The 17,843-nt window shown below is 37.0% G+C and overlaps 5 protein-coding genes across 5 annotated transcripts; 2 read left to right on the top strand and 3 right to left on the bottom strand.

Moving 5' to 3' along the window:
• The first annotated feature begins 63 nt into the window (after positions 1–63).
• Positions 64–1,955, top strand: fy (fuzzy). Its single transcript, XM_964606.4, has 6 exons — positions 64–321; positions 573–694; positions 741–888; positions 937–1,062; positions 1,112–1,309; positions 1,362–1,955. Exons 1-6 carry the CDS (start codon positions 244–246, stop codon positions 1,929–1,931), a joined length of 1,242 nt encoding a protein of 413 aa, XP_969699.1. The 5' UTR covers positions 64–243; the 3' UTR covers positions 1,932–1,955.
• A 1-nt stretch (position 1,956) lies between these two features.
• Positions 1,957–4,019, bottom strand: LOC100142408 (rod outer segment membrane protein 1-like). Its single transcript, XM_064358899.1, has 4 exons — positions 3,900–4,019; positions 3,421–3,851; positions 2,182–2,401; positions 1,957–2,130 (listed from the first exon to the last, which is right to left on the bottom strand). Exons 1-4 carry the CDS (start codon positions 4,017–4,019, stop codon positions 1,957–1,959), a joined length of 945 nt encoding a protein of 314 aa, XP_064214969.1.
• A 29-nt stretch (positions 4,020–4,048) lies between these two features.
• On the bottom strand, positions 4,049–5,326 carry dbe (dribble). The gene is made up of 2 exons (XM_064359095.1): positions 4,369–5,326; positions 4,049–4,315 (listed from the first exon to the last, which is right to left on the bottom strand). The coding sequence occupies exons 1-2, from the start codon at positions 5,143–5,145 to the stop codon at positions 4,052–4,054; spliced, it is 1,041 nt and encodes a 346-aa protein (XP_064215165.1). The 5' UTR covers positions 5,146–5,326; the 3' UTR covers positions 4,049–4,051.
• A 27-nt stretch (positions 5,327–5,353) lies between these two features.
• Etf-QO (Electron transfer flavoprotein-ubiquinone oxidoreductase) lies at positions 5,354–7,673 on the top strand. The gene is made up of 3 exons (XM_964809.5): positions 5,354–5,505; positions 5,789–5,890; positions 5,935–7,673. The coding sequence occupies exons 1-3, from the start codon at positions 5,472–5,474 to the stop codon at positions 7,602–7,604; spliced, it is 1,806 nt and encodes a 601-aa protein (XP_969902.1). The 5' UTR covers positions 5,354–5,471; the 3' UTR covers positions 7,605–7,673.
• holn1 (hole-in-one) lies at positions 7,624–8,653 on the bottom strand. Its single transcript, XM_964880.5, has one exon. The coding sequence runs from the start codon at positions 8,613–8,615 to the stop codon at positions 7,671–7,673; it is 945 nt and encodes a 314-aa protein (XP_969973.1). The 5' UTR covers positions 8,616–8,653; the 3' UTR covers positions 7,624–7,670.
• Between the last annotated feature and the right edge of the window lie 9,190 nt (positions 8,654–17,843).

Here is a 17,843-nt window from a genome sequence, read left to right on the forward strand (position 1 = left end):
GTCCTCGACGAGTCCGCACGGCGACGCTCTTCGTCTCCTGTTCAATAACCAGAGATTTGTCATGGTGGCCCACAGAGGGCGTCGACTCGCTTCAATCAAAACGCTCCACAGCGAAATTTACGGCCAATAATCGGCCAATTTCAGTGTTTTAAGCGCCTTTCAGGCCCGCAATCGCTGGGTCACCCGGATTTCCGGTGATGTATCAATGTTTACTTGTACAATATTTGCCCTAACCCATGAAAAATGTCGGCACATGTTGTTTGTGTCACCTCGGGGGGTGGTCTGCCCATATTTTCCAGGAAGAAAGGGAATACGGACAGTGTAAATATTCTTAGGTTATGTTGACACCTAACAACTATCTGCTTTCACACCGAATGCCTGATAGTCTTACAACAAATTAAGCTTAAAATATACTTATACTAACAATGACTGAATAAAAAGTACAAAACTAGCTTTTTACAATGTCTTATGTCTTGCCCTATCTAAGCACTTAACTTAACCCTTTCACTACCGATAATGCAGATTAGCAATTTCGGGGATGTCCAAAATTTATTGGCGCCATTTTGCCTTAGCTGCCCTTTTCAACCATTGGGTCCCTAAATGGGGTCCACATGTTTGGCAAATCGCAAAAAATCACCCTTCAAAATACGGTAACTGAAGACTACTCTTTAGCCTGGAAGGAGTACCACGACAGGTACTAATCACAACTACATTTTCTTTGTTTCAAATGGTACTTTCAGCTTGGTTTTGATAGGGATATCAAGTGGATGCACCATCGAGGTGCTCACCAAGACCCTCGACTCGATTTTCAACGCAATCGTGTTAATTGTCGGAATCGAGGAAATCAAGTCGCAGCGAAATATCGAACGGTTTAAGAGAGAATTGCGGGTAAAAACCGCCAACAAAAAGTTAGTTTGTCGTAAAATTTTGTTCCAGATTTGCTACCCTTTGATCGATCGCCTGCTGGATTCTTTAGACTGTGGCGATTCTGGCAGCAGACACTCGTCGGATTTAATCGGACTGGTGGAAACGATTTTATGTCCCGAAAACCACTTGATTCAGGTTTTTGCCGCTCGTTTAATCTACTCGGTAAACAGGAAAGTAATTCCAGATCGTTCTTGACTCGTTTACCGAATGCGTCGATTCCTTATTTAGCTGCGTCCTTATTCATGGCAAAATTGCGGCTGCGACCAACAGCTGGTGGTCGCTGCACCCAGAAGAGATCAAGCTTTTGGCCATTCTGGCCCAGAGCGAGAACACGTCGAGTTCGAAAGACATCCCCGTTTTCCTGCCATACAAAAGCCCAACCGTACGTGGGGTGATTTATTCGTTTCGGAAATAATGGGGGAATTTAATTTCAGGTGGCTTTTCGTTTCGTTTGCTGTACTTTAATTCCGGACATCCAGCTGTGTTGTCTCTGCGGCCCCACTCCCGTGCTCTCGGAGGTGGAATTTTCCGCGACTAATTGTTTCAAGAATTCCGCAGATATTTTAAGTTCCGCCATACAATGCCACCCGCGCAACTTCCACTCGACTTGTCACATCGACGGCGGGATTTTGGGTTTACTGTTGGTGAACACGACTTACGGCAAATACATGATTACGAGAAATCCGCATCAGAATAGTAATAAAAAGAACGCGAGCAGCTCGCATCGCTTGGATATTTTACGAACGTTTTTCTATCAATCGGTTTTAACGTTCCTTGTGCCGAGCGAGGACTCGAATGAAGATGCGGAAATTTCCAATAAAAGTGAAGCGAATGTGGGGCTTGAAACCTACTGGTGCTCGGAGTATCATAAATGCTTCGCAATGAAAATCAGGGATAATATTCTAGCGGTTTTATTCAACTCGTCGATTCCGACGTTCGCAATGCGACTGATTACGGAGAAAACTCTCAAGAATTTGATCTCAGATAAACAAATTTGTTGGTGATGGTTTAATATATTTTTTGCAATATCTAGTCTCTCAATTCCTGGGGTACGGGTGGCGGCGTTGGGGGTGGTTTATTGTTCTTAACTCTGCCAGTGTAACTCCCGAACAACCAAACGGTGTAAGAACGAGCTCGTCCCTGAAACCTACGGCTCTCAAAATGAGCCGTCTGTATTAACCTGAACAAAATTAGAGTCACAACCTGAAAAAAATTATAATAAAACAAGTTTGATTTTGACGGAGTCCTACATACCTCAAGGATAATATAGAGAATTAAATTACCCACAATAATCCATCCAACTGTTTGTTTTTTTTCGCGGATCATTTCGTAACATCCTCTCGTCGAAATGCTCAAATTAAATTCAGGAGTGTACAAATATGCTTTTCCTGTGACTTCGATATTGTGGTGGATACAGGGAGAAAGTGATTTCATAGAACAACAACTAAACGGTGTGTTACCATCAGCAGCAGAACTTAAAAACCAATTTACTAATTAACGATGTTTTTATAATTGTCGCTTTCTACGCTAGATTAGGATACGGGTGATAAATAAGTTTTAAACAAAGTACTGCAATTAGAACCAGTGTGATAATGTCGTTCAGAAATTAAAAAACAAAAGTGTGAAATTCCAAACTTCTTGGGCCGTCTTTTGTACTATTTTTCTACTTTGCGCATTTTATGCTGTTTTTAAAGGAACATTAAAAATAGATTGTAATAAACAAAACTGTATTTGTATTTAATTGACTGTTGGTGATAGTTCATAGTTATTTCATCAATCATAATACAAAAACATAAAACAAATAAGAAAAATAAAGCAATTACTAACAAAACAAAACTTAAATAAAAAAACTTAGATTGTTAAACAAGTAAAGTGGTGGTTTACGAACGAGTAAAAGCAGTTTGATTTACGAGCGTTTTCACGAGATAATTAACTACTTTTCTTACGAGTTAAAGACGCTATTTTTTATCCTTAATGGACAACTTGTAAAACCTTAAAATATTTTAACGAAAATTGTTTTTTATCAACGCATGACAAGAAATTAAACAAACAGAATTTTATCAGATGAACGCTGAAAGTGTTTTTGAATAAAATGAGGGAATTTGGGAAGCCGCGAAAGAAGCGACTCTAAATCTGTTTCCAAAAGTAAAAAGAATTTTTGAACAATTTTTTTGTTAATGGAGAAACAAAGAAGGGGTACAAGGTATCAGTGAAAATGTTATGTTGTTAATTAGTAAAATAAAACGTTTCCATTTTGAATTCTACCTAATCAAATGGTTGTCTTCCGCTAAAGGATACAAAAATATCGTTACTACTTAATTGAGGACCAACATCTTTGGTTTAGTTATAACTTTTTTTGTTCAATTTCGAGTTTTTTAAACCTAAACAAGTGCGTTAATAGCATTGTTAAAGTTACAAAATAGAAAAAATAATGTGTGAACTTTCGTTTTCTAAATAATCTCTTCAAAACAGCTGCTTTCTACTTAAACATACCCAGTTTCCTTCTCCAGTGTTTGATCCTGCCACTTGATGGTATACCATTCGTCATATTTCTTGCTTCCGCAGCACTGCATTTCAATTTGTAAGCGATCAATCTGTGATTTATAGGTCGTACTGTTCAAATAATGATTCATTGCAGTGACAATCCCATCGTGGAGTTTCTGATGCGTGCTATACGCGTGTGCGATAACACTAACAATTATTATCAGAAGAACAACCACCATAACAAGGGCCAAGATAATTAAAAAGAACATCATTCGATTGGCGCCGGGTTGTTCGCTGGGATCGAACACCGCATAAACGAAATAACACATCATTAAATTAATGATGAGAAAAAAAAATACCGGCACGGCTTGCAACGCTGGTAAAGTATCACCATCGCCGCTTGAAATCATGTTAATAAAATACCCGAGGTGGGATCTGATCTGTATTGCGGAAATTAAAAGTTTTAACGAGAAAATTACGTCAATTACAAGAAACACTGTCAAAAAAATTGCAATCAGTTTGATGCTCTTGTACTCAACTATGCGCACTGGAAAACCACCCTTAACGGCGATTCTTTCCTGGGATTCGTCTTCGTCTAGATCAGACATTGTCAAACTTCGGTGTCAAATCAAACAAGTTGTTATTTTACAGGTTTATTAAACATTTTTGCACCTTTGCGCGCCTTCATGATTTTTTCTTTAAGTGACGCTATATCAACTTTCGTGTTAACATTCGGTGATTGCTTCGAGGTTGAGGGCTCCTCAGGTGGGACAAACGCTTCGTTTCTTTTCTCCTCACGTTTCTTCGCAGCCGCAGCGTGTTTTTCATTCTTCTCTTTCTGTTTCTTTTGCCGTTTTTGCTCCTTGTTGAGGAAGTATTCGCCAGAAGCTAGCTCCTTATCGATCTAAAATTTAACAAAGTGTTATTTGTTTCCTACAAAATTTTTGAATTTTTTACCTTGCTTTCAGTTTGTGGGGGCGGGAAGGGCGTGTACGGTTTCTTCTCCTTCTTCTTTTTCGGTTGTTTCCGCTTACTGATATTTTTATTAACAAATCTGGGTAAAAATCGGTCCCAGTTCTCGTTCTTGAGCTTGGGATCCTTCGCTAATTCTTTCTTGATCATCAGAGCTTTGATGTTATAAATAGGATGCATGTTTTTCATGGTATCTTCCACAATCTTCCTGACTTGCTGTAACCCCTTATAAGGCCCCAAAGCCGACACTGTCTGTCCTTGCACCAACACATAACAATTAGTCAGCAATTCAATTGATTTCAACGTACAACCGTTCGGCCCAATTAGCCTCTGTCTTCTCTTAACAAACTTCTCTTTATTCCTTGTAATTTTCCCTATTTTAATGATATCACAACCGACGTCGTCATTCAACACCCGCTTGGCTTGCTCAAAAGGAACACTCCGGGACATTAATTTGATCATGTCTCGAGCTTTGATTATGATATAAGGGTCCCAAGTTTTACGCGTCGTTCTCACAGTCATGCTTCCCTCAACCACGTCCAATTCTGCATTGATGTGGTGCTCTTTTAAAGTCTTTTGCACGAGGGGCCACACTTGGCGCAAATACTGCTCCCGGTATTGGGGAAAAAGCGTCGCGAATGAACTCTCCTCCAGGAGACCATGGGGGTTATCCTCGGGCTTAAACTCCGGGATTTTCATCGCCCAAGCGTTCTCGACGGGACCTGAGGGCGCCTGGGACTCATCGTCGCTAGAATCCGGCATTTTCACTCACAAAAACACCAAAATATGACGAAATGGAAAAAACACGTGCATTAATCTTTTGACAGGTGGCCGATAATACAGGATTCTGTGACTGGAAATAACCCAAAACTCCATGAAGTAACGCTATAAATGATATAATAAAAGGATCTAATCTCTCACATTGTTGTATAATAATAAAAAATGTAATAAATCATGAGATAATTATATAAGCCGATAAAATAATGACGGGCCCTCTGGCGGAATCAGTATCAGACACACTTAAAAACAGCTGTTTGTCAATCACAAATGTTACGTCAAAGGTGTAGTAGGGCAACTAGCTGGTCGACATGGCATTAAATTTGTTTACAAGTATAAAATACGGTAAGTTCTTTATTATAAAGTTACTTGGCAACCAACTGATACATTAATAAACTAAAACCACGACAATGGTCACTACACTTATTTCATAATTTTTTTTTTTGAAAAAACTAATTATTGTTACAATAATCTTGGGATAATTATGTTAGAATTTGCTGGAAGTTACGTTAATTTAATGGTTGTAAGTCATTCTGGTGGTTTTTCACGGATAAATTATGAAATATTGTCCAGAGTGACCTTTGTACCGTGTTTATGTTGCAAAGTGCATATTGTTTTTTTTTTCCAGCTAAATCTTTGAAACCTTTGGCACGATGTTATTCGGACCAGTTTCCCAAAATCACGACCCACTATACCGTTGTGCCGCGAGAAAACGACCCACGATGGAAAGGTAATTATTTCAAAGTACTCACTAATTGACCAGCTTTCATTCAGAGGTGAATATGGAACGGTTCGGGGACGAGACGGATATTTTAATAATCGGGGGAGGTCCTGCGGGGATGTCTGCCGCGATAAGAGCCAAACAATTGGCTGAAAAAGACGGGAAAGAGCTCAGGGTTTGTGTTGTGGAGAAAGCATCTCAAGTAGGAGGTCACATTTTATCAGGAGCTGTTATACAACCAACAGCACTCGATGAATTAATCCCTGATTGGGCGGATAAGGGGGCACCGTTAAAAACCCCAGTAAAGGAAGACAAATTCGGGATTTTAACAGCCACGGGTCGAATCCCTGTTCCGGTACTGCCAGGTACCCCCATGTACAACCACGGGAACTACATCGTGCGGCTGGGGCACGTGGTGCAATGGCTTGGGGAGCAAGCCGAGGCCATGGGTGTTGAAATCTACCCAGGGTACGCAGCTTCGGAAATCCTCTACCATCCCGATGGTAGCGTTAAAGGGGTGGCGACCAACGATGTGGGTATCGCCAAAGATGGGAGCCCTAAAGACAATTTCGAACGAGGCATGGAATTACATGCCAAATGTACCATTTTTGCGGAGGGCTGCCATGGACATTTATCCAAACAAATCATAAACAAATTCAACTTGAGGGCAAACTCCGAGCCACAAACCTACGGTATTGGTTTGAAGGAGATTTGGGAGATTGATCCTTCGAAACACAGTCCTGGCCGCGTTGAGCACTCGATTGGTTGGCCTTTGGATAAATTCACCTACGGTGGAAGCTTCCTCTACCACCTCAATGAAGATACTCCTTTGGTGGCGGTTGGATTTGTTGTCGCCTTGGACTATTCCAACCCTTATTTGAGCCCTTTTAGAGAGTTCCAAAGGTTCAAGCACCACCCTAGCGTCAAACACTACTTCGAGGGAGGTACACGTATTGCCTATGGGGCGCGTGCTTTGAACGAAGGTGGCTTCCAGAGTATTCCCAAACTGACGTTCCCTGGAGGATGTCTCGTTGGGTGTTCGGCCGGCTTCCTCAATGTACCAAAAATCAAAGGCACGCATTATGCCATGAAAAGTGGGATGTTGGCTGCGGAAAGCGCCTACGAAGCCATTAATAGCGAAAAACAAGAAACTGAAGGTTTTGAACCGAAGAGCTATCCAGACAAAGTTAAGAACAGTTTCATTTGGAAAGACTTGAAACGGGTGAGGAACGTACGACCCAGCTTCCATAATCCTTTGGGGATGTATGGAGGAGTGATGTACAGTGGATTTTCCATAATGATTGGGGGGATGGAACCGTGGACTTTCAAACATGGCGATCCCGATTACAAGAGACTCAAACCGGCCAAAGACTGTACACCTATCGATTATCCGAAGCCTGACGGTAAAATCAGCTTCGATCTCCTCTCTTCCGTTGCGCTGACTGGGACCAATCATGAAGGTGACCAACCCCCGCATCTAACCCTGAAGGACGATACCGTTCCTGTTAAGCAAAATTTGGGCATTTATGACGGGCCTGAAGGCCGGTTTTGTCCAGCAGGAGTGTACGAATTCGTCCCGCTTGAAAGTGGGGACGGTCAAAGGCTGCAAATCAACGCCCAGAACTGTATACATTGCAAAACTTGCGATATTAAAGACCCGAGTCAGAACATCAACTGGGTGGTTCCCGAAGGAGGTGGCGGCCCGGCTTACAACGGAATGTAATTAAGTGCCTTTAAGCAAATTGCTTGACTTTTTATGTATATTGATAATAAAATTTTTATAACACTGTTAGTCATACAGCTCGAAGTCTATCCGGTTCGAGGTGTAAAAGTTGGATTGTTCGCCACACTTACGCACCCACACTCCCGTCTTGAAGTACCCTTCTTTGGACCACTTTAACATTTGTGAGGTGTCGTACGGACCCTCGACTTGGTCCTTGTCTTGGTCCCACTTAAATTCCCACATTAACTGCTCTGGTTTACCTGACACTGACGCCGTCTCCATCTTCTCCTTCTCCTTGTCGCCGAAGTCGTCAGCATACATGTCCAGAACAGGCTCACTGTTTTTCGGTTTCGTTCGGTCGTCAATTTTTTTGGTAATTTCTTCAAAAGTCTCCTGGTATACGTTCATGTTCCCCGTCTTCGTTAATATACTATTCGCGATCTCGGTCATGTCCGCCACATCCTGATTCGAATTCAAAGTCCCTGCCTTCTTGCGCTTCAGTCTCTCGACACTGGACAACTTCAAATCGCCCCCTAACCGCCTCAAACACTTGTTGACCGTTTCTTTGGGTTTCATGTAGTTGAGCATCTTTTTGTACAAACCGACCTCATCGAAATCCTCAGCTTCCGACTCAGAATCACTCTCGGCCCCCAAGCCTTTCTCGTTGGGGTCCAACTGGTACTTATCGTCACTGTTGACTTTATGCCAGTCGATGTTGTCCAACCAATTATCCCGTATTTCCTTCTCGTTGTTCCAAATAAAGTGGCCCTCTTTGTCGAAATGCCCTTCTTCCATCTCCTCTTTCATGTTGAAGGCGGTCATCCGGACCCCTTCAACCTGACGCGAAATTCCCTCCTCTTCGCCCTCGATGTCGTCGGCGTTGAGCTCTTCAGCGGTCTCATCGTAATCGTCCTCTTCGTCCGAATCCAAGGAATGTTTTTTTGCGTTAAACTTCACCTGGCGCCGCTTATTTTGCGAAAAATCGCCTTCGTTGAATTTTCGTTTTGACATTTTTGACAAATGCAAAACAAACAACACGCATGCTCTCAAAACCGATCTGCACTTTTGGTTTGTATCCACGGTTAAATTTTTTAATATTTGTTTTTTTTGGAAATAATCATAATCAGCTTTTTTTACCGCAAATTTTTCACCACGCTTATTACTAAAACATAAACAACTCAAAAATATATTGTAAAAAACCCAAAAAGTTAAGAAAAACTGTAAAATTGAAATGGTATGTTTGGCAACTATCCAAGAGATGGCACAAGCTACTTTAAAATTTGTTTATACTGTGTGTTTCAAAAAAGATGTCCTCCAAATACGTGCAAATACGAATTTCTCTTATGCTCTCATTACTTATTAGCAGTCGCATATTTACATAAGGAGAAAATGGGCTATAGCCCAGAACGACAGAATTTTAGAATTTTTTTGTTACAAGCTTTATTTTTTAAATAAATTGCAAACTAAAGGTTCTGATTTTTTATGGTTGAAATAATGAGTTTTAAGATGTTTTTAATAGTTTCAAATTATATTATATTAAATTCACAATAAGTAAACAGAGAACAAGCCTGAGTACCTAATGCAAATATCTACAGAAAAAGTTTTTAAGTCAGCGACAACGTACACGTACAACTAATATTGTAGAAAAAAGTGCAAAATAGCTACGCTTTTTTTTTTAAAACTTCATAAATAAATACAGGCTGATTTTTTAACATATCTCAGAATATAAATGAGAACATTTAATACCTAGTACATGTTTGGTGACATTACTAAGAATTGTTTCAGGTTTTCCCATGTGATTTTCAGAATTATCTTGCATTTTTAGAGAATTTGTGCTAGAACTGAATTTGCTATTTGATTGACTGATTAAAAAAAGTTCAGATATTAAAAAAAATTAATTAATTTTGTATTTTAAGTTTATTAAGTTACACCTAATGCAAGATTGTAGAGCCATAAATACTACAAGCGCGTCAATTAATAATACAGTGAAACTTAGTTACAACGAACACCTAAGTGACTTCCGAATTTGTTTGTTGTAACCGATCGTTCGTTTTAACATATGGAGTAATTTTCAAGATAAATGAGTTCTAAAGTTTAAGATAGATATACGTTATGAAATAAAGTATGATTATATTTTATTAAAAGCTATATAATTACATGAGTTCATAGTTATACATATGTATACCTATAACAAATATTTTATTTATTTAATGATTTGTGTTTGTACTTAACACCTTAGCTGTTTTTAAGGTATGTTTCACTTTTGAAATCATTCTGCAATATCGAAAATGTTTAGACCAGTTTTTTGTCTAAATATTGGACGTTAAAAGCCAGCATTCGTTGTAAGCGAGGTTCAATTATTCGTTAAAACCGAACTGATTTTTTACTATAATATAAAACGGGACTTTCAATTTTGTTTGTTACATTCGAGCGTTCGTAATATTGGCGTTCAAATGTATTTTTATCTGTTGCCGCCCCCGGACACAGCGAAAAGGTTACAAAATGCTTCTTATAGAGGCATTAAATTAGCGTTATCACTTATCATCAAGCGTTGTAAAAGAAGTAATCAGTGAGGGATCCATTAAGCGCGTCTGGTGCTTGAAGACGAATGAGATTACAAAACATTGATTGGTTGTCTCGCCGGCGCATATTGTAGTAATATGGACGCAGACTGCGCGTACCGCCATAAATCGAGGTGATAAACTCTGCAAAGGGCCGTTAAACCCGGTAAAAACTGCGCTGGGGTGGAGGAGCGTCCCGACGGCGGCGATAGTTGCCTCAAGTTCAAGGTTCCGATCAATGAATGGGTTGGATCCGGAGGCCCTGGCAAAGACCAGACAGGTCACTGACTGCTGCAAGGAAATTCATCCAGACACAAATTATTCCAGGAATAAAAATATCATTCGAATGGAATAAGTTTTGAGCAAACTGTTCTCTCGGGTGATTCTAATAAAAGTTATACTCGTTTCGGTTCTGCATATTAAAACGAAATTACAAACAGTGAAGTGTGCTACAGTATCTGCTTCCAATTTCGGGTTACAAGTTTTGTGTGTCTAACGAAACGAGGGTTTTTTATGATGAGTCAAATCTACAGAGTTACAAAACGGTACTTGGTTTTCTATTTTTAGAATACTATAAAGTTTTTACTGCCGGTTTAGACCTTAATGATGATACCTTGGGTAACGTCTTTCACCTTTTTAACGTAAAATTAAAGCCAAAAGTCAGGAGAACAAGCGCAAAAGCGTGAAAAAGCCACAACTCATCCCGTATCAGTTGAAACGAGGATTTTTTTCAAAGACTACGAAAAAAGTTTTAATGTTGCTGACAGTTGGAAAGGTTGAGTTAATTATGCTTTGATATTTCGCCAAAAAAGAGTTCAAGTTAAAACTTTCTTCGCCCACATGACAAATACAATTACGTGTTTATTGTCTTAATTAACATTTTTCCATAAAAAAGCGCTTATCGCAATAATGGACGACGTCTTCCACTTCCCTGTTGTTCTGTTTGTCCGTGCTTTATCAAGTTATACCTCTCTTTATTTACTTAAGGCGTTTTCCCCGTATATTAATAGAGCTGCCACACCGTCAAGTATTTTATCGAAAGCGGGGTAGTAAATTGGTTGAACGCGTTCTGCGGTCAGTCGTTATTATTTTTACGGTATTCGGGCAATTATTAATGGTGGCTGTTGGCAATATTTCGAGGGTGACGTGTGAAACTTCACTTCCTCTCGGACCATAAACTCACATCATTTCTATTTTCCCCTAAAAGTATTGGAAAGGCTGATTTAATAAGTTTTTATTGCGTGTAATTCGGGTTGTTGCAAATTTAATAATGGGAAAATTACGGATCGTTCTATTAAAACTTTAATACAACTGTAATAACTTTTCATATATCATTATCATTAGACGGTAAATGCCGCGGTTTGAGACAATTTTGCTACAGAGTAAGTTCATTGTGTATTTTGATGAGCTTTCCGTGCGGATAAATCACACTGAGATAACTGAATTATATTTCGTCTTTCTCGTGGCTTCATGCACCTCACCCTCGCAGTTTGAACACAATAAATTTTTATTACCTAGTATCATTTTCGTGTACGCGTCCGGTATGAATATTAACACCCTGCAGTAAAATATTCATCGTGTTTGGTTTAATCAAAGAGTGATGTTGGCATTAGGGCCTATCATCAATATTGGAAGCTGCGCACCCATTATCATTATACAGCCCTACAGTATTGCACTAAATGTATCATTAATATATAGCGCAACAGCTCCATCGGCTATAAATTTGCTCGGAGCTTTTAGTCCTTTAAAATATCGTGAAGGAGGGACGATTTTTTGTTAGAATTCAATGGAGCATCCTGTGGACACGTTTCGGCGTCGGTTTTATCGCCATCAGGGTCAACGTCTGAACAGAACCGGAAACATCCATCATCGCAACAAAGTGGTGGACGTGTTCCCATTGATCGACCATAAATTTATCACTGTCCGATTTAAATTATAACATGGCCGCAATCACACACGACGACGATAAATTTTAATCGCTCGTGTAAATTTCGCTTGACAATATTGGTCTCTTGGTAATTTATGTTTTGTGAATAGTGATTTAGCTTGCTCCCGGAGTGCATTTTTACCCGGAAAAAGGACCATCAGTATGCCAACCACCCGATAGATGGCGCACCGATTGCGAAATTTATGTCCCTATCCGGCTTTGTTCCCTCGAAGAAGGATACATCGATAGGCTCAGGCCTCTCAAGCCTTCAATAACGCGGAGTTTAAGATAAACACAAAGAAACTTATTTCTGGCTCTTAAACATTGTCCATTGTCCTAATTAATTGCAGTTTCTTAAAAAGTAATAGCACTAAAGAGATTCATACAGGACTTATAACAAATAGTTCTAAAACTATAAAAATGCAATAAAAGTATAGATTTTTAAATCAGTGTTTTATTAAAATAGTTATTTATTCGACGAGTTTGAGTGTAAATCGGACGTTTTATTTCACGAGTGGTTTTTTAAACCTCGAGTGATAACGAGAGGTTTACCATCCACGAGGTGAAATAAATGAACCGATTTACACGAAAATAAGTTGAATACAACATTTTATTCTTCGAATTAGACTCAACAAAGCTTAAAATTGCTTAAAATCTGTTAAAAATAATCTGACGTTTCGTATTGAGAAATGCCAAACAGTTGTCAAAACTGTCTTACACAGGAGAAAAATCCGAAATTTTGACAGTGTCGAAGAATAAAAACCTTTTCTCAACTTTCTGCCTGATTCAATCCTAGGTAATAAGGAGAGACCGGACTTTTAGAAAGTTAAAATCCTTATGAAAAGACAAAAAAGGTTGTACAAAAACTGAAATTAGGTATTAAAATTTGGTAATTTAAGATAAATTTTTTATTAATTCTTATTACAGAAAAAAACATAATTTTTTTTTCAATAAATTTGATTACATAAATAAACAAGCAACACGAACTAAGTACGTTTTGTCATAAACTTGAATTCATCTATTACACCATAAAATGCTATAAAAAAGTTAATAAACTGTTGTTGAATTTAAATTAATATTGTGCTAAATTTGCTGTTAAAAAATTAGTTGTTTTTCTGAAAGAATTCATCGTAACGTAGAAATTGAACTCATTGTAAGAAAACTTAGTATCTACTAGAACTAAAATCAGGCACCTCTGCATTAACAATAGTTTAAAAAGTTAAATAAAACACTTCATTTATTCATTTTTGCTTTTCAAAAAAAATAAATTGTCAAACGCTCAAGTTAATAACTGAAAAGATATAAAGATTTTTGACCTAATTTAGTACATTTTTGAGTTTTATGAGGAAATCTTGCGAAACAATTGAGTTTTTGCTGAAAAACTTGCAAAATGTTTGAACACAAACTAATTGCGAGAATCACTCTTCATTAAAAACAAATCGATCCACAATTTATCCACGAATTTTGAACCCAAGTATAATAAAAAAACCTGAAATTTTTTTAAAAAACAACGAAATTCCAGTTGGTTTGGCCGAAACTTACAAAGTTTTTTGCCTTTTGAACAGTTGCAATCCCTCCGATATCCAGTAATAAAAGCTTCAATCTTCAATCGTCTTGCAATTTTTTGTGCACCAAATAAACAAGTAGGAAATGATTTCTATATTTTTATTGAACAAATTATTCACTCCAGAAAGAAATAAAGGACGTGGCGAAACACACTTTTTTATTAAATCTATTACCCAAAAACTAAGGATCCTAGAAAAGTAGAACTTTTACACAACTAATTAACATCTACACTGTCGGTTTGTAAAAACTAATAATTAGAGTTATAGTAATTAAAATAAATAAATTTTTAAAATTAAAATTTACAATTTTGCAATTTTGACACATACATGAAAATTGTTTAAATTTAAAAAATAATTTAATATAAAATTAGGTAGAGTATTTATATTTTCAAAAAATTAAATACAAAAACTACTGACAAAGAAACTTTAACGCTGAGAAACTAAAAACACAAAAAATTAGAAAGGAAAATTAAGCGACTGAAAAACTGAGAAACTGAAAAAACTATTGAACTGGAAAAGAGAAATACGTTTGATTCTGAATAAAAAACCAATACACTAAGAAACTGAAAAAAATAATAATTAAAAAACTATGAAACTGCAAAGTAAAAACACTAATAAGATAACATAGTAAAACCAAGAAAAACTGATAAAATTAATAATATGAAATACTATAGAGAAATTAAGAAACTAAAAAGCTAAAACACTGGAAGCCTGAGAAGTGAGAATCAAAGAATTATTAAATAAAATAACTATTAAATTAAAAAATATGGTGTATATATTGTTTTAAAACAAAATAAAAGTATCGTATTTTAAATTAGAAAGATTAATCACAACTGTAGGATATTTAAAACTCATGTAGGATACAAAAAATAAGAAGAAAGTCAAATATTTCCATTTTTAACAAAAAAAATATTTTCAGTTTTAAGAAAACTTAAAAATTGCGTGTTATGAAAGTTTTTTAAAATCAGTCTCTTAACAAGTAAAATTAATTGCTGAACTTATTATTTATTTATGTTTATTTCGAAACGAAACGAAAAAGCTTTTTTACAAGAGTGCAAGTAAGCCGATAATTATTCCCGCTTTATTAGTGTTTAATGCGAAAAGTTTCTTATTTTTGCCTGCGTTCATTGTGTTGGTTTGAAAAGAAGTGCCGCAGGAGTCAAGTTTTCGATAAACCGGCAAGCTTTTAATTAATAAAATATTTAGTCGAAGTTGCGGAGCCGCGAACAAAGGGTTATTGTTCCAGTGAGGAAAGGACCCATTTCGAAATCTCCAGCCGAGGCTTTCGGCGATTTTGATCTAGGGCAAATATTTGCCTCATTAAGAGATTGCTTCGTTGGAAATCATCCGACAGTAGGTGGTCGTGATGATACATTACTAACCCAGAGGTAAGTAATTTAGTTTAAATGGAAATACGCCTGGTCCGGTTCCCAGGAAGATCTCTCTTCCCGAGGGACATTTCACATATCCCGGTGAGTCACGCAACAATGACCCGATGACTCCCTCTTTATTGCCGGCACACATGACGAAAACTACACGAGCACTTTCGCTCGAGGGGCAGGTTGTGATTGTGAAGAAACCTATTAATTATCAAAGTTTCGGCGCTTTATGAAAGCTCGCTCCGAACGTGGGAAGAAGAGACTTGGACAGAAAGAGTGTCGATTCGGAAGCTCTCTAAGTAGTCGTAAGTAAGTGCGATATACAAAATGGTTGTTCGTGAGTTTAGCAACGCCTGAGGGAGCCAAACAACAACAGGACAGAGGCAGGCCTTCGGGGAATACCCGACGAAATTACATTACTCATAAAGTTTTGCGGTTTCAAAACCGGACAAGATTCCATTTCCGAACGCTGAAAGCGGCAAACATGCCTTTCTAGGCTCTATTTTTTAAATTATTTTTTTTTTAAACTTTGTGAGAGAAAATCTAGTCATATTCGTAAAATCTCATTTAGTATGCGACAGACATAAAAAGAAAAAATGAAAAGGTACTTTGATGCTGAGTCCATGACCGCGGAAGCGGAAAACAATAGGGGAAAACCGGAAAATGCATCGAAAACGTGCGAGTTTCCCTGAAATAAACTACCTAATTACTTTTCATCGCATCAGCGTGATTAAATTGGTTGTAAAAACCACCCCGTCTGTTCGACAGGCCGGAGGCTATCTCTTAAGGTCTGAAAAATCACACGCTAAATAACGACGTTATTCCGAACAATTTCCACAGTGATATTGAATTTTCGAAGCGAAATTGTGAAATAAAACGCAATTCCATCTGTGGAAAGTATGTTAGGGCACGTCATCGATTTGCGCACCTATAAGTCAATTATGTCAACGGTCCGCGTTGTCTCCATTACGGTTATTATTCATAAGTTGACTTGAGTAACTCTGAAAACATCAATTTGAGGGTTTGAGTGAGCGAATTTTGGCATTAATATGCATTAAAAAGTTTGAAAGAATAAGGACTCGGGAAATCAATTTGGCTAATTCGATTCTTGAGTTGTGGACGAAGCGGAAAGCCAAACCCTCCAGATTTTAATTTCTTAAATGGGACCGGGCGAAATATGCAAATTTAGTGCTAACCAAAATACAAAATGTTTTTTATTCTCATTTGTTTGAAAAACCCTGACGACTCACTTGGTGAAGTAGGTGAAGTGCCGCTTCTCCTAAAATCAGGGCCCACAAACGACTTCGCAACTTTGAATTTTGCGCTTTGCACTTTGCCAAACACCTTTGCGTTCCACCATCAACAGTATATTTTTCACGCTTTGTAAAATATATTTTGCAAAAATAATTTGCTTTACAAAAATTTGCAAAAACGATTGTAAAGTTTGGTCGGACATATTTTTAGAGTTTGGAAAGTGCAAAGTTGCAAAAAATTTTGGTGAAACAGGGTCCAAGTTAATTATATTCTATAATAACAATAAACATTAAAAATTACATTACACAAAACAAATGCCAAGAACAAAATAATATTCTCCTCGCTTCAGTTTTTTATTCCAAAGTTGATTCAAGTCACTAGAAATTTTTCGCCTTATTAGTTATTACAAAAAAAATTATAAATAAATAAAAATTACAGAAAAGTAAGTTATTTCTCGTTAAACGCATTTAATTATTAATCACAATAAACAGATGAAAAGTACGTCAGTTTCTTTCTAATTTGCTAATTTTTTTGTCGAAATTTTACAAATCAAGTGGAGCTAAATCAAACGGAAATAATTTTTTATTTTTGATTTTAAACTTACCTATTCCAGCGAAATAATTGCGTTTTTAGCTAAAACATGTGTGTACCAAAAATTTACGATTGCCAATAGATTTAGACTATTTGTAACAAAAATATTACAAAAAGAAAAAAGTTATAAGTTTCTACGTAAAAATGAAAAAGATCATCAATTACGACGATTTAACTTTGCGAAGTGAATTTATCGCTCTAAAATAATATATAAGTCTAACAAAAAAAAATTCTAGTCCTATTTATAGTTTTTTGCTCAGTTTTTGGTAAAATTTTTGACTAAAAGACATATTTACTAAAATTCGAAAAATGCAAAGATAACGTACCTAATTTTTTAACTTTATAGATAATATTTTTGAGATATTTTCTCGGTTTGTTTGATCAACCATATGCAAAAAAAGTAAACAAAAAGAATAAATTTTAACTGACTATTGTAATGTATTTTTTTCCTTCTGTAATTTTACACTTTTAACTATCTTAAACTAAGCGTCATCAACTTTTTCCTAAAAGTTGAAAAACTGTAGGTACGTCAGGGTCAAAAAGATGACACTCCTGAAATCGCAGCTACAAATCTTTTTGATATGAAACGGTTAATGTGTACGTTTGGCTGGTTTATAAACTAACCGGGTAATGTGTAAACTAGCTGGTCAGTTTGTAAACTCACTTATTTGTTAAAATATATAACCAAAAAATTTTATTCGAAATTTTGCTATGCGGCTTGGTTGTAGAAGTGTCATTTTTTTTACATAAGAGTACCTTTACGACTAGTTTGTAGACAGTGAAGAATTTTGGAGGTTCGTTAAATTAAACAGTTACCCATGATTGAAAAGAGAAATTTATTTAGTATCAGTAACTATTACTGTAACAACACCAAAGATAATACAAACATATTCTAACTTGGACCTGTAGACTCTAATCCTTTGAGAAAAAGTTCTCCGCGGGTGAAGTGGAAGAAGAAATCT

The sequence above is a fragment of the Tribolium castaneum genome, chromosome 9, assembly GCF_031307605.1.
Source record: "Tribolium castaneum strain GA2 chromosome 9, icTriCast1.1, whole genome shotgun sequence".
NCBI classification, from domain to species: Eukaryota; Metazoa; Arthropoda; class Insecta; order Coleoptera; family Tenebrionidae; genus Tribolium; species Tribolium castaneum.

What these genes read in the sequence shown, in the direction of transcription:
- dbe (XM_064359095.1), bottom strand. Translation starts at nt 5,145, where the DNA reads ATGCCGGATTCTAGCGACGATGAGTCCCAGGCGCCCTCAGGTCCCGTC. An exon ending in CCCCACAAACTGAAAGCAAG is followed by an intron (nt 4,316 to 4,368) that starts GTAAAAAATTCA and finishes GTTAAATTTTAG; the next exon opens with ATCGATAAGGAGCTAGCTTC.
- Etf-QO (XM_964809.5), top strand. Translation starts at nt 5,472, where the DNA reads ATGGCATTAAATTTGTTTACAAGTATAAAATACG. An exon ending in GTTTACAAGTATAAAATACG is followed by an intron (nt 5,506 to 5,788) that starts GTAAGTTCTTTA and finishes TTTTTTTTCCAG; the next exon opens with CTAAATCTTTGAAACCTTTG. An exon ending in AAACGACCCACGATGGAAAG is followed by an intron (nt 5,891 to 5,934) that starts GTAATTATTTCA and finishes GCTTTCATTCAG; the next exon opens with AGGTGAATATGGAACGGTTC.
- holn1 (XM_964880.5), bottom strand. Translation starts at nt 8,615, where the DNA reads ATGTCAAAACGAAAATTCAACGAAGGCGATTTTTCGCAAAATAAGCGG.
- LOC100142408 (XM_064358899.1), bottom strand. Translation starts at nt 4,019, where the DNA reads ATGTCTGATCTAGACGAAGACGAATCCCAGGAAAGAATCGCCGTTAAG. An exon ending in ACACTGGAGAAGGAAACTGG is followed by an intron (nt 2,402 to 3,420) that starts GTATGTTTAAGT and finishes TTGGTTTTTAAG; the next exon opens with TTCTGCTGCTGATGGTAACA. An exon ending in TTCTCTATATTATCCTTGAG is followed by an intron (nt 2,131 to 2,181) that starts GTATGTAGGACT and finishes AATTTTTTTCAG; the next exon opens with GTTGTGACTCTAATTTTGTT.
- fy (XM_964606.4), top strand. Translation starts at nt 244, where the DNA reads ATGTCGGCACATGTTGTTTGTGTCACCTCGGGGGGTGGTCTGCCCATA. An exon ending in TGGAAGGAGTACCACGACAG is followed by an intron (nt 695 to 740) that starts GTACTAATCACA and finishes TGGTACTTTCAG; the next exon opens with CTTGGTTTTGATAGGGATAT. An exon ending in TGCCATACAAAAGCCCAACC is followed by an intron (nt 1,310 to 1,361) that starts GTACGTGGGGTG and finishes ATTTAATTTCAG; the next exon opens with GTGGCTTTTCGTTTCGTTTG.